At 40.1% G+C, this 14,972-nt stretch overlaps 1 protein-coding gene across 3 annotated transcripts in view; it reads left to right on the forward strand.

The window, feature by feature from the left end:
- The window catches only part of Ccdc191 (coiled-coil domain containing 191), a 71,899-nt gene that overhangs the window by 9,138 nt on the left and 47,789 nt on the right, over positions 1-14,972 (forward strand). For 2 of the 3 annotated variants that reach the window (XM_031363939.1, XM_031363937.1), the window contains exons 4-7: positions 6,773-6,910; positions 8,200-8,378; positions 9,782-10,005; positions 14,136-14,289. In XM_031363939.1, coding sequence (XP_031219799.1) covers positions 6,773-6,910; positions 8,200-8,378; positions 9,782-10,005; positions 14,136-14,289 — 695 coding nt within the window. The remainder of the gene's footprint in view (positions 1-6,772; positions 6,911-8,199; positions 8,379-9,781; positions 10,006-14,135; positions 14,290-14,972) is intronic. The other variant, XM_031363940.1, reaches the window with a different exon arrangement.

The following is a 14,972-nucleotide window of genomic DNA, read 5'->3' on the forward strand; positions in this document are numbered from 1 at the left end:
GATTATTTGTGTCCCAAGTTACTTCATTTATCTCTTTATCTATTCAGTACATACATATTTAAGTCTTGTTCTGCTATATTAGACACTAGAAGTATTGATTATGAACAAGAAAGCAAAGCTGTGTTTTCATGGAGTAAGCACTCTAGTGTGGGAATGAAGAAGTAAAAACAAATTATCAGATAGTGATCTATTCAAAAGATCCAAGGTACAGGGAATATAGTGTCAAGAGCTCAAAGTACAGACAAGCTTGGACTGTATGCGAAGCTGAAAGGAAACTAATGGGGCTGGCACTTCCAGTAGACATGAGCATAAGGAGTGAGCAGGAGACCCAGGGTACTGTTGGCCTGGGAAAAAAAACCTAGAGTTTATTCTGAGTATAATAGGGTAGGACAGGATAATAAGAGGCCCGTAATTTAAATATAGGAAAAGTGTAGTTGGGGATGAGGGGAAGCAAACAGTGGGAAGCTGCTGGAGTGGGTTAGGTGAAGCGATATGGATTCTCCTCAGGTGGTTGGCAGTCAGAATAAAGGAGACCTGTGCTGTAAAAAGTCTTGCCCCTCACCTTCCGCCATGTCAGCAGCCATACATGACATACTTTAAGAGCTCCCAGAAACCCTTTTGTTGAAGAAAATTATTGTCCTTACTCCATTTCCCAAGCTTTCTAGACCACAAACTTTTTTTAGGGGACAGGTATTTTACCTCTATAATACTGTCCTGAGAAACTACCAGGTCCATATCTACCCATGCTGGTGTATGGAAAGAGCATGCTTTACAAAGGTCTGTTTTTTTACTGACTTCTCATCAGCTGCATTACTATCCTTCCATGACTAGGGCTGTGTGGAACAGCCTGTGGAATCTCTGCTTGCCTTGCTCCATCCTGCATGAGGAGTTGTGTAGTATAACTTACAAAGGAAGGAAGTAGTCTCCCTTCTTGATTCCTTTAATACTTCTTTGTAAGACCTTACCGTGAGTGGCATTCAGTAGACCTGGACTGTGTTACATACAAGTTATATGCATAAAGGTAACTTGTACACAGGTTAATAATTATCAGTTCCATTTCTCTGCCTTCTTGTAGCATACTTGTTTTACTACATTTCTACTGTAGTTCCCATGAGGTACCTTCCAGAACTTCTGGTAGATGTCATCTTTCTTAAAACATCTTCTTCTACTGTATTCACCATGGTTCTTGTGACGATATGTGATAATACAACCCCTGAATGATGTGATGAAGTGAACTGAATGGCCAAATCGTGGAGGTAGCATTAGACTGTTATCTGAGGGTTGTATGATCACTCACTACATTGATAAACAATCAACCCATTAAATGAGGCAGCAGCTAATCTATGAACTAAGAGCAATAGTGTGGTTGATGTGAATGTGCTGGACAGAGAAATCACTCATATCCCGGGTAGAATGGCATAAGATAGCACACAGTCTTATTATGCTACTTAAACAGAGTGCAAGTCAGAACTTAGGAATCATTTGTGGAATTTTCCACACAATGCTTTTGGACCTCTTTGACTTAAGTAACTAAAACTGGGAAATGGAGCTACAGATGAAGGGCTACTATTATCATTTGTTTTCTCCTATTTTTAACTATAAAAACATTTCTTGACATCAGTTAATATATACCTAATTGTGTAAGAACTGTGAGATAATAGTAACCGTGTGAAAGCAATGCTAAAGTAAGTGGTTTCCTTCTTTGAAATCTCCATGCCCTAGGCTGAGGAGGGGTCCTTTGATAGTGATAAAAATGATGAAGCTAGTGCTAATGGAAACATTTTCTCCTGTATTTACATATAACTTTCTTTTAACATGGAAAATATTTCTCTTTTTATTTATTTATTTTTTTTTTAATTTTATTTAATCTTTTTTTTTTGCACTCCAGATTTTATCCCCCTCTTAGTCCACCCTCTGAGTGTTCCTCCTCCCATACCTCATCCCCACACCCCTGTCTCACGAGGAGGTCACCACCCCCCACCCCTTACCTCACCAGACCTCTCCACTCCCTGGGGCCTCCAGTCTCTTGAGGGTTAGGTGCATCTTCTCTGACTGACCCATCAGTCCTCTGCTGTGTGTGTGTTAGGGGTCTCATGTCAGCTGGTGTATGCTGCCAGGTTGGTGGTCCAGTGTCTGAGATATCTTGGGGGTCCAGGCTAATTGAGACTGCTGATCCTCCTACAGGGTCGCCCTCCTCCTCAGCATCTTCCAGCTTTTCCCTAATTCAACCACAGGGGTCAGCAGCTTCTGTCCATTAATATCTGCATCTGACTCTTCCAGCTGCTTGTTGGGTATTTCGGAGGGCAGTCATGCTAGGTCCCTTTTTATGAGCACTCCATAGCCTCAGTAATAGTGCCAGACCTTGGGGCCTTCCATTGAGCTGGATCCCACTTTGGGCATGTCACTGGACCTCCTTATCCTCAAGACATAGTATGCATGTCCTTTTGGGTCTGAATTACTTCAGGATGATGTTTTTTAGTTTCATCCATTTGCCTGCAAAATGCAGGATGTCCTTGTTCTTAATAGCTGGGTAGTATTCCATTGTGTAAAGTAAACCACATTTTCTGTATCCATTCTTCTGTCATGGGACATCTAGGTTGTTTCCAGCTTCTGGCTATCACAAACAAGGCCGCTATGAACATAGTGGAACATTTTCTCCTATGCATGGTGGGGCATCTTTTGGCATTCCCAAGAGTGGTATAGCTGGGTCTTCAGGTAGATCTATTTCCAATTTTCTGAGGGACCTCCAGATTGATTTCTAGAGTGGTTGTACCAGTTTGCAATCCCACCAGCAATGAAAGAGTGTTCCTCTTTCTCCACATGTGCTGTCACCTGGGGTTTTGATCTTAACCATTCTTATTGGTGGAAGGTGGAATTTCCGGGGAGTTTTGATTTGCATTTCTCTGATCACTAAGGACTTTGAACATATCTTTAGTTGCTTCTCAGCCATTCGAGATTCCTCTGTTGTAAATTCTCTGTTTAGTTCTATACACCATTTTTTTTTTAATTGAATTGTTTGGGGTTTTTGGTGGTTAGCTTCTTGAGTTCTTTATACATTTTGGATATTAGCCCTCTGTTAGATGTGGGGTTGGTGAAGATTTTTTTCCCAATCTGTAGGTTACCAATTTGTCTTACTGACTATGTCCTTTGCCTTACAGAAACTTTCCAGTTTCATGAGGTTCCATTTATCAATTCTTGGTCATAGACCGTGAGCCATGAGAGTTTGATTTGGAAATTTCCCCCTGTGCCAATGAATTCAAGGCTCTTTCCCACTTTTTCTTTTATTATATTCAGTGTATCTGGTTTTAAGTTGAGGTCCTTGATACACTTGTATTTGAGCTTTGTGCAAGGTGACAAATATGGGTCTATTTTTATTTCTCTACAAACAGACAGCCAGTTAGACCAGCACCATTTATTGAAGATGCTTTCTTTTTTTCCATTGTATATTTTTGGCTTCTTTGTCAAAGATCAAGGGTCTGTAAGTGCCTGGTTTTATTTCTGGGTCTTCAATTCTATTCCATTGATCAAGTGTCTGTCTCTGTACCAATACCATGCAGGTTTTATCACTATTGCTCTGTAGTATAGCTTGAGGTTAGGGATGGTGATTCCCCCAGCAGTTCTTTTATTGTTAAGAGTTGTTTTCAATTGTTTCTTGGGACCATTTGCTTGGAAAATTTTTTCCAGCCTTTTACTCTGAGGTAGTGTCTGACTTTGTCACTGAGGTGCGTTTCTTGTATACAGTAAAATGCTAGGTCCTGTTTATGTATCCAGTCTGTTAGCCTATGTCTTTTTATGGGAGAATTGAGTCCATTGATGTTAAGCTATAATAAGGAATAGTGATTATTGCTTCCTGTTATTTTTGTTATTAGTGGTGGAATTATGTTTGTGTGGCTATCTTCTTTTGGGTTTGTTGAAAGATTTCTTTCTTGCTTTTTCTAGGGTGTAGTTTCTCTCATTGTGTTGGTGTTTTCCATCTATTGTCCTTTGTAGGGCTGGATTTGTGGAAAGATGTTGTATAAATTTGTTTTTGTCATGGAATATCTTAGTTTCTCCATCTATGGTAATTGAGACTTTTGCTGGGTATAGTAGCCTGGGCTGGCATTTGTGTTCTTGTAGGGTCTGTATGACATCTGCCCAGAATCTTCTGGCTTTCATAGTCTCTGGTGAGAAGTCTGGTGTAATTCTGATCGGTCTGCCTTTATGTTACTTGATCTTTTCCCCTTACTACTTTTAATATTCTTTCTTTGTTTTCTGCATTTAGTGTTATGACTATTATGTGATGGGAGGAATTTCTTTTCTGGTTCAATCTATTTGGAGTTCTGTAGGCTTCTTGTATGTTTATGGGCATCTCTTTCATTAGGTTAAGGAAGTTTTCTTCTATAATTTTGTTGAAGATATTTTCTGACCCTTTAAGTTGGGAGTCTTCACTCTCTTCTATACCTATTATCCTTAGGGTTGGTCTTCTCATTGTGTTCTGGATTTCCTAGATGTCTTGGGTTAGGAGCTTTTTGCTTTTTGCATTTTCTTTGACTGGTGTGTCAGTGTTTTCTATGGTATCTTCTGCCCTTGAGATTCTCTCTTCTATCTCTTGTATTCTGTTGGTGATGCTTGCATTTATGACTCCTGATCTCTTTCCTAGGTTTTCTAACTCCAGGATTGTCTCCCTTTGTGATTTCTTTATTGTTTTTGTTTCCAATTTTAGATCCTGGATGGTTTTGTTCAATTCCTTCACCTGTTTAGTTGTATTTTCCTGTAATTCTTTTTTTTTTTAAAGATTTATTTATTTATTTTATTTATGAGTACACTGTCTCTGTCTTCATACACACCAGAAGAGGGCATCAGATCCCTTTAAAGATGGTTGTGAGCCACCATGTGGTTGCTGGGAATCGAACTCAGAACCTTCAGAAGAGCAGTCATTGTTCTTAACTGCTGAGCCATCTCTCCAGCCCCCTTCCTATAATTCTTTAGGGATTTTTGTGTTTTCTCTTTAAGGGCTACTACTTGTTTACCTGTGTTCTCCTCTATTTCTTTAAGGGAGCTCTTTATGTCCTTCTTAAAGTCCTCTATCATCATGAGATGTGATTTTAAATCAGAGTCTTGCTTTTCTGGTGTGTTGGGGTATCCAGGGCTTGCTGTGGTGGGAGAACTAGATTCTGATGATGCCAAGTAGCCTTGATCTCTGTTGCTTAGGTTCTTTTGTTTGCCTCTCACTATCTGGTGTTAGCTGGTCTTGCTGTCTCTGACTGGAGCTTGTCCCTCCTGTGAGCACGTGAGCCTGTAATCTTAGGTGTGTCAGCACTCCTAGGAGAACAGCTTTCTCTGGGCGGAATTTGGATACTGAAGGCTATGGGACAGCCTTAGCTCTGGGCCGCAGATGGATACCGGAAGGCTACATATAACTTTTCACTTATTTATTTATTTGCTTGCTTTTTTTTATTCTTGCATGAATTTACATGTACACATAGCATGCGGTTGCCAACTGAGGCCAGAAAATTGATGTCAATCTCCTGAACTGGAGTTTAGGTGTTGTGAGCTGGCATGTAGATCCTGAGAACTGACCCAGGTCCTCTGCAATAGCAGGAAATGCCCTTAACCACTGGGCTATCTCTCCTGCCCTCTGTGAAGATTTTCTAATGCCACTGAAATGACTGTTGGCTTTTAACATCTACACTCTGACTTCCTTTACACTCAGGGTCTCTCCTTCCTATTTAGCTCTCCTGGTTCTACCTTTTCTCCTCAACTCCTAAAAGGTAGATTTCCTCAGGTTTTTAGTTTTTGAACTCTTCTCTACCTGCTTTGTTCACCTGATAATGTCATCCTCTTCTAAGGCTTAAGATACCATCTGTATGTCGACAACTCTGCCTACAACTCTCACCTTTGTTCCTTCAGTTTGGACCCATCCCATGAACTATATATAGAGAGAGTGTTGCCACCAATACCATCTTGACCTTCCAATTTGGTTATCTCTTTCTCACAACCCTCCTGTGACTTCTCACACTGAGAGTGGTAGACACAGTACCTAGAGTGGTATCAGGACTCTAAACAAAAGGGTTTCAGCTTCAGGACATTTGGGGCCAGAGCTTTGTCATGGGCAGGCTGTCTTATGAAGAGGGTGTTTAGCAGCATCCTAGCCTTGACACACTGGATGCTGTTATTGCTTCCCCTGACTGTGACAGTCCAACATTGCTGTATTTCAAATGAGGGGCAAGATCACAACCTTGTTGCTAAACACGGCTTTCAGCCTGGTTTATCACCTCTTCTATCTCACCGTTATACCTCCCCCACCTTCCTCTCGCTCTCTCTCCCCCATTTCTCCAGCCACACTGCCCTCCTAGTTACTTCTCTGGCCCTCTAGACACTCATGTAGTAGGACCTTTGAACTTTCTTTCCTCTGCATGGTACAGTATTGCTTTGTATTTCCATATGGTTTACTTAAAACCATCCTTTGCTCAGATATCTTCTACTTGACCCCCCAATTTAAAACTACGACACTCAGTCTCCATTTCTCATTTCCCTGCTTTGTTTTTGTTGTATTCAATTGTCATTTTCCCTCGGTTAGACTGTTAGATTCATGGTACTAACATTTTTCTATTCAATTTTGTTCCCTGTTATATTCCTAGTATCTAAAATTGTATTTGTCACATAATGAGTGTTCAGGCACCACTGAATGATGAATGAATGAATGAATGAATAAATGAATGAATGAAAACAGCAAATAGAGGAAGCCTGTAAACTATTGAAATACTAAAAGATGATTTTGTTCTACTGATAGCTCAGGAGCTAGTCAATGAGTGGCTAGACAACAAACTTAAACAAGAGTTAGCAAGTGATGGAGAAGGGGAAAGCACTAGGATGAGCAGCCCCCCTGTGCCAGGCGCCCACGGCCATCTGAAGTATGACAAGTTTGATGGTAAGAACTTATCTGCTTCTAAGCTTTAACATCTAATGAATGTTTCTAAGAAGTATTTTTTATTGTTGTAAATAATAAATGATACATTTGGCTTATTGTATGTTTGGTTTATCTTTGTGAGTTTAATTTTTCTTGATTGAGTATAAATCCCCTTTGCTATATTCTTGGTTAGTAAGTTCCTATTGCTTTTTAAAATTAAAATATTACATTATTTATAATTTTGCCTATAATTTATGTAGCAATTAAAAATGTCTCTTGTCCATATTTCATCAGATAACTATTTACTTTGACAGAGAACACACTTAAACATTCACATATCATTTTATAATTATAAAATGCTTCTTAGGCTTTGATTAATTTTTGTTTACAAGAGAGGCTATTTCTTTTCTCAGGATGTTTCCTTTCTTTTCCTCTTTTGTACAAAGCTCATGCCAGACAAATTAAATAACAGACTTGTAAAGGGTCTTCTACTGTACCTCAAAGGTTTGGGGTTTTTGATTTTGTTGTTTGTTTTCTGCTGTGGATAGGGTAACATAGTAGGGCAGCTTTCTATACCTGACTCAAGTCAGCCTTGGTGAAACCAGCTGGTGGTGTTCCTCCTGCTAGGACTACAAAATCCCCCACTAGGGAATCAGTCATGAGTTCTGAGAGCTAGAAGACTACTTTAATGTCTAACTGGTCAGAGTCCTTGGTCACTAGGCAAACCTACTATACAATACTAAATCTACAGTGAGTTACACTACACTGCTGTTCAAATAGCTTAAAGTTAAGACTAACCATGCCCAGCCTGGGTAAGGATGTGGAGGATCTGGGACACTCCCATCAGATTGGTGGTATGTAAAGGTTGCATCCCACTTTGGATGGCAGTCTGAAAAGTTTAGTATGGACACATAAAATGTACCCATAGTATAGCCATTCTCTAGCATCTGGTAGAAGAAAGTGGATTAAAGCCAGGGCTACTGTATGCTAGAGAAAGAGCTATACCACTGAGCGATATCCTAGGATCAGTTGAGGGTTGTTTTTAAGCAAGAGAGTTTTTGAGATTGTTTAGGTTAAAGTAATGCCTTTAAACTCTGGCTGTGAAGAAGCACTTAGTGACTCGGGTGAAGGCAGCTCCCGGTGGATGGAGCTTTGTGCTTTTATCTGTGTGGCTGCTAGGAGGCCACACTCACCCAGCTGTCACTACTAGTTCCTGCTTGTGAAACAATCTCAGCCATGTATTGTTTGAGTTTTTCTGTAAATATGAATATTAGTTTTTAATTCCCCTCTTTGCTGTTTTTCTACTTCAGATCTATGTGGCTATTTGGAGGACGAGGAGGAGAGTGCCACTGTTCAGAAGTTTATAGAGCATCTGCTCCATAAAGAAGTGGTGGCTTCTGAGATGGTAGAAGAGCTTGGGATGGAGGAAAACCAAGGCGCGAGGCAGCAGAAGGATCCTCGTCTTACCATGGAGATGAGACATAAGCAGGTGGGAGGGAAAAACAAAATTAAAATGGATAACAGGAAGCAGTCTTTGTGTAACACATTTAATAAGCTTAAATAAAGACTTAGGCTTTATTATGAAAAAGGGTGCCATCTGTGGTTTGGTAAGGAAGAATAAAAATAAAATACAAGAACTTCAGAAGAAAAATAATTCTCATAAACTGAGAGTAGGAAACAATTTATTTAAGAAATAACCAAAATTAGAATAATAGATTTTGACCAGTTGAGAACTGAACTAAACTTTATTAGTGTGAATGTGGTGTTTCCGATTATAAATATGTAGATTGCATTTGCTCCAATTTGGTCTTTGAATGGTGACATTAATATATTATCATGAATATTCTGCTAGATATTATAAGGATAATTCTTTTCTAGACAACTAAAATTCACTCATTTTGTGATTATAATTTGAAAAGGAGGACAGATCTGAATTAAATCTAGTTCAGCTGTTTTGAATTGGAAAGGCATATGGGAACTTTCCTTCTTCCAAAAGGAATAGTAGGTAATAGAGGAAAAGGCGATCTCTGTCTTGAAAGGGGGTTTGGGGAACTCAGAATGACCATGTCTTTGCCATATTATCATATGGCAAAGTACTAAGACTGAAGTAGCACTAATATCTACATATGTATGCTATCTTTTTATAACACTAGATTTCTAATTACAAATTATGAATATTCACTGTTTTGAACCATTAAGGTATACCTAGCCAGCCATGGGAATGTTGGAAAAATGGGAAGATGTAGGATCCTGAGTTGACAAAAGGAAGGTGGGAAGGCTCAATAACACATATGCCATTGTCTGTAAGTCTTACCACAACTAGAGGGTAAAAAGGTAAAGTTGAGAGAGGGGCCAGCCTCTGAAGAATTAGCATTGAAAGAAAAGAATGTGCATATTGAGAATTATCTACAAAGGTCTTGTTTTTGGTTTCCAGCTGTGGCCGCAATTGCTGGTATACTGAAATAAAGACACAAATGAATAGAGCCTGTTAGTGATCCCTAGGCATGGGTCTTGTCCTCAGATTGTAGCTACCGTAATGTATCCCTATTAAGTGATTGTTAAAGTACAGAGCCCAGGGGCGAAGTGGTCATATATACATGGGATAAGTTTCCGAATGGGAGCTCATTTCTGAATAAGAACAACACGTGGCCTCTGAGCCTTTCATCACACTTAGCTTATCCATCCTATAATTCATCCCCAGATGCGGAGCATCCTCTCCTCTAACTGCTCGTAGAACTCTGCACTTGTTTTCACTCAGGAATCAAGTGAACGGCTTTGTTTTTCCAATAAGCAGTGGGGTTCTGGGTAAGAAAGTTTCAAATTGGTTGTATTCTGAACTTCAAAATGTGTCCTAAGTGTCCGCCTGTGCATTCTACTTGTGATTTCTGAAAGGTCAAAGAAAATCGCTTAAGACGTGAGAAACAACTGGAGTCCCAGAGAATAGAAAGTGCCCTGAAAAAAGCAGCCTTCTTGGAGGCTCAATGTCTAGTGCAAGCAGAGAAGAAAAGGAAGGCTCTGCTGGCCAAGAAAGAGAAGGAGGGGATTCAGAGAGAGATGGTAAAGCTGCGGAGGGAGATACTTGAAAGGAGGCACACCGTGGAAGAAGCATGGAAAATGTGAGCCAGTGTGATTGCTGTGTGGTGTGGAGTATGTCTGTTAAGCAAACGTATCAGAAGTACGCTCAAGTGTTAGAAATGTACAGTCACTGCAAATAGAAACAAAAGAGTGAGACACCTACTGTTCCACTATCTTAACAGATGACTTCTGCTTTTTTGTGTTTTCTTCTGGTCACGATCTCCTTGCCTACTTCATTGCAACCATCAAGTACATTTACTTTGTTATTCTGCGGTACCAAGCTTGCCTGGAGTCCTGGGATGTATGTTTTATCCCACTGAGTAGCTGTACCATAATATGGTGGCCTTGTCCTATATTGCTGAGCATTTTGGCTTTTTAAAATGTTTACCAACATGATTAAAGGGGTGGCTCGGTGGTTCAAAGCACTGAATGTTTTTCTAAGTTTGTCTTCCAAAACCTACGTTAGGTGGGTCACATCCACCTGTTAATGCCAGCACCAGGAAATCTGATGCCCTCTTCTGGCCTCCATAAGCACTTCACTTACACACACAAACCCACACACAGGCTCACACATATCCACAGAATCAAAAATAAAATACATCTTTTTAAAAATTTACCAATATAATAGTGTAGTTGATGGTCTTTACTCCTGGAACCTTGTCGTGCCATTGAATTATATTTTTAGGACATATTCTTATGAGTGTAATTAGTGGATTAAGTGGTATAGATCTTTCGTGACTTTTGAAACATTGCCAGATTATTTTGCAAATGAATTGTACTGGTTGGCAGTGTCGCCAGCTGTGGACCAGTGCACCACACTCTTCTCTGTACTGGGATGTGTCATTTTCAGTATTTTTTTTCATGTTTAATAGGCATCGTGATAACTGGTTTGTATTTCTTTGGTTGTGTAGATTTTGTTAAAGGTGGGACAAATTTCCTTATTGCTTCTGTGTGGTTAGTAAGTGTCACCTCCCTACTGTGAATTGTGCTTGGGTCTTATTTGCTGATAATCATACAGCAAGTCACTGCCTGACTACTGATAAAGAAGAATACCTGACATAAGAGGAAAATGACAGTAGCCCTCACAGGATGTAGTCCCTTATCCATCCTCATGTGGAAAATGAGCTTCACAGGTGAAATAACTAATGTATTTATTCTGAGAAATAGCACTGATGCATGAACAGCAAAAATCTTCCAGCAACGTGACTGAAGTCTCTAAAACGCCAAGCCAGAAAGACTTATTAGGTAATCCTTTCACCCCCATCAGGCCACGCGGCTTTCCCCCGTGTTCTTGATTGCTCTCATTCTGCCCAATTTCAAACAGCTCAGCAGTGGACTTGTGCTTCACTCCCTCAAGTGCTGGGCTCAGGCCTCCTCCAAATGCTGCTCTTTTCAGAAAGCAATCACCAGTGTTTTAGTGAGTTCTCACTGAGGTCAACCCTGCTTTTCAGATTGCTCCCAGGCCTTGAAAAAAATAGGCTGACCTAAAATAAATCGTGAAAACAAGTACCATTTGATGGTAGCAGAACGCTCTGTTGAGTTCACAGTGGGCACTCAGTCTTACCTGTGCTTATAGTGACACAGATAACAAACTCTGCTTCTAGGTTGATGAACTGGTTTGAACTTTCAGACAGCGATTGGATAATAACAAGAGTCATCAAGTGGTCTTTTCCTTTGACTTAGGAATTCTAATTCTAGGAAAATTGCCCTAAGAACTGATCAGAAATGCAAAGACTTTTATTCAGTAATAACTAAAATAGCATTATTAATAGTAATAAATAATAAATGTTATAAAATTAATACAGTGATTATATAATGAAGCAGGATTGACATGTTATTGTTTATTTCTATATGGAAATATGAATGGCTCTTCTACCTCTCCAATATTCACAATTAATCAGATATTATTTTCATGATGGATGTTATTTTAAGACACAGATCACTGTTCTAGAACTGTACTCCGTGTTTATTTATTGGCTTGTGGTACTTGTAGTCTCACTGAGGGCCTTGTGTTTGCAGTCTGCCACTAGTTCCAGCCTAAGTCCTAGAGTTGTACTAAATTCATGCCCCCATGACATGTTGATAGGGCTTGTTTGGCTCATTTCTAAGTTATCCTGAATCTGCTTTACTTCATAAAGTGGTTTATTAATTACAATAAGAAAACACCACTAGCTGTGGGGTAGAGGGACAGCTCAGTAGTTAAGTGTATTTCTTGGTCTTCCGGAAGACGGGAGTTCAGTTCCCAGTACCCTCACGCAGATGCTTCCCAACCACTACAACCTCAGCTCCAGAGGAGCTTTGAGGGCACCATCCACACAGGAACATAAGTAAAAATAATTATGAAAATCAAATAAGCAATGGATTAACAGCAGATGATCAACCTTAACCCAGTGAAGCAGTCTAGTATCACCAATAATTAGGCATAACAGTGCCTGCCTCCTATATAAGTAAAGATGAATGACACACTGTCTGTATTCTAGATTCCTCTTTACTTGAATTTCTACAACTGTAAAGCTCCTGAAAGCCTAGGTGACTGCCCGAACTTTCATAGCCGATTCTTCACCGTTTGGTTCACATCATTAATGCTTTATGTGCATTTATCTGTAATTAGTACCAATAAAAAGACAATATTGGGAACTGCGGGTATAGTTCAGTTGGTAGAGTGTTTGCCCAACATGCACAAAACTCTGGGCTTGATCCCTGGTACCACAAAAAAGTAGTGGCACATGATTTGTCATTCCCCATTTGGGAAGTGGAGAAAGGAGGACCAGGAGTTCAAGGACAGCTTGGGCTACATGAGACAGTCTCAAACAAACAAACAAACAAACAAACAAAAAAGGGGAATCTATACGGCCCCTTGAGTTAGTAAGTGAGAGAGCTCCTACGGCATGGAGGATAGGAGGATGCTATAGATTCCATTTTCTCTTTCCTAGAAAGCCTGTAAAAGCCCATGATGGGAATCTCATTCCTTCTTTACTTATGGCCCTCTAATAAGAAGAGATACAGAGTGGGGAGATGGCTCACGGAGAAAAGTGCTTGTTTCACAAGCCTGACAACCTGAGTTCAATCCCCAGAGGCAACTAAAAAGCCTAGTGCGGTTAAAAGTTGTTCTGGTTTGTAAAGAAAGAGACTGCCATGCCAGTTGAAGTGCCTAGGCAAGACAGACCTTACCCTTGCTCAAGAAAGGCTTGGAAGTACCTCACTGAACAGGAAGTAGAATTTTATTCTAGCTCAGGTGGTGGTGTGTCTTTTCCCCATTGGCTGTGGTCCAGCCTCACAGTCTTTTTCAGCTGGTTAGTCTGAAGAGAATTAGTATGAAGGAGGAGGGGAAAGGAGTCACTGCTCAGGGAACAGGATCAGTGGTCCAGGTCAAAGTCCTAGAATAGAGAATGGACTTTAGTGTAAACTAAGGCTTTACCAGGTGGGAAGAAGGATTAAAACATTTGCAAGTCTTATAAGATGGGGGAGATACAAAGATTTATTCCTTGCCTCAAACACAAGGTTGATAGTATTTGATAGGAAAAAACCTAATCCTACTCTTTTCTAATCCTAGCACTCCTTCAGCAGGATGGGTAGCCAAGGCAGGATGGATGGATACCTAACTAAGAAACGCAGTGGCAGAAACAAGAGAAACCCTGCCTCAAAACAAGGTGGCAGGGAATCAATTCTCAAAAGTTGTCCTGTGACTCACACACCATACAAGTTGTGGCATATGTATATCCCCCCTCTTTCTCTACCTCTCTGTCTCTCTGTCTTTGTCTCTCTCTCTCTCTGCCTCTCTGTCTCTGTCTCTCTGCCTCTCTGTCTGTGTCTCTTTGTATGTATATGTGTGTAAGAGTATACTTGGGGATAGGGAAGAGAGGGAGAGAGAGAGAGAGAGAGAGAGAGAAAGAGAGAGAGAGAGAAAACTTTATAGATATCAATTGACAAACTTTGATAAAAGTATAGCCTAGTAGTAATGTCAATAAAAATGCTTCATTAAAACATTTACTGGGCTATTTGTCAAAGTATATAATTTATTTTGTTTATATATTACAAAATAACTAAGTTTGTTTTTCTTTTTTAAAAAGTCACCCTATTCTGGAATATTTAGTGTTCATTCATTCCAATGTAGTAGGCTATAACTACTCATTTGTAAATGTAATAACTATTTTTACATTGTTACTAATAGAGAAAAAAAAAGGCAAGAAGAAATTTCTCAGAGGAATCCAGAGGGGAAAATGATGGAAAGTGCTCACATACATCTGGATGAGGAAAAAGTTGCAAAAGAAAGAAAAAGAAAACTGAGGGAGATACTAATCCAGGCTTTCAAGGAAAATCAGCAGGTGAGAATTTCAGTGCCCCTCTATTCAGCATCGTGTAGCATGAATGACAGGACACTCCATCAGAGATGGGATAAAGTACACTAGGTATGGTGGGTCACACCTGTCAGCCTGACTCACCTGAGGCTGAGGCAGAAGGATCACCACAAGTTCAAGGCCAGCTTTGGCTACATAGTGAGTTCAAGCATAATTGGTGCTCCATGGTAAGACCATATCTCAAAAAGTAAGAAGGAGGGAGGGATGGAGAAAGGGGAGGGAGAGAGGAAGAAAGGGAGAGTGAGAATATGAATCCTAAGTCTAGAGAATTCATCTTAAATATGTAAATCAGGCCCAGCATTTGTCCCCTGCCTCCTGCTGCCTGTGTACAGGTCAGTGCATCAGGTCCCCGATGGAGATGTTCTTCCGTGCTGTGGTGCTATGGTGCTATGGGTGAGTCTGAGGCCATGCTGAGGATCCCCTCTGAATAACTTCTTTAGACTAGCTTTTAACTCTGCTCTTTGGTGGTATTTGAGCACTGGGCTTCTGCTTTGACAGTGTCAAGGACAGCCTACCTGGGTTATGTAGATGGCGTAAGAACAAGTCACTTGCCTTCTGGCATTTGAAAACCAAATGATAACTTGTTTCTTCCTCTCTTGCTAATGACCTAGCTACTTTTTATTTTTCTTTTCCTTTACTTTATTTAGAGG

This window comes from Mastomys coucha, unplaced genomic scaffold (assembly GCF_008632895.1).
Source record: "Mastomys coucha isolate ucsf_1 unplaced genomic scaffold, UCSF_Mcou_1 pScaffold12, whole genome shotgun sequence".
Classification (NCBI taxonomy): Eukaryota; Metazoa; Chordata; class Mammalia; order Rodentia; family Muridae; genus Mastomys; species Mastomys coucha.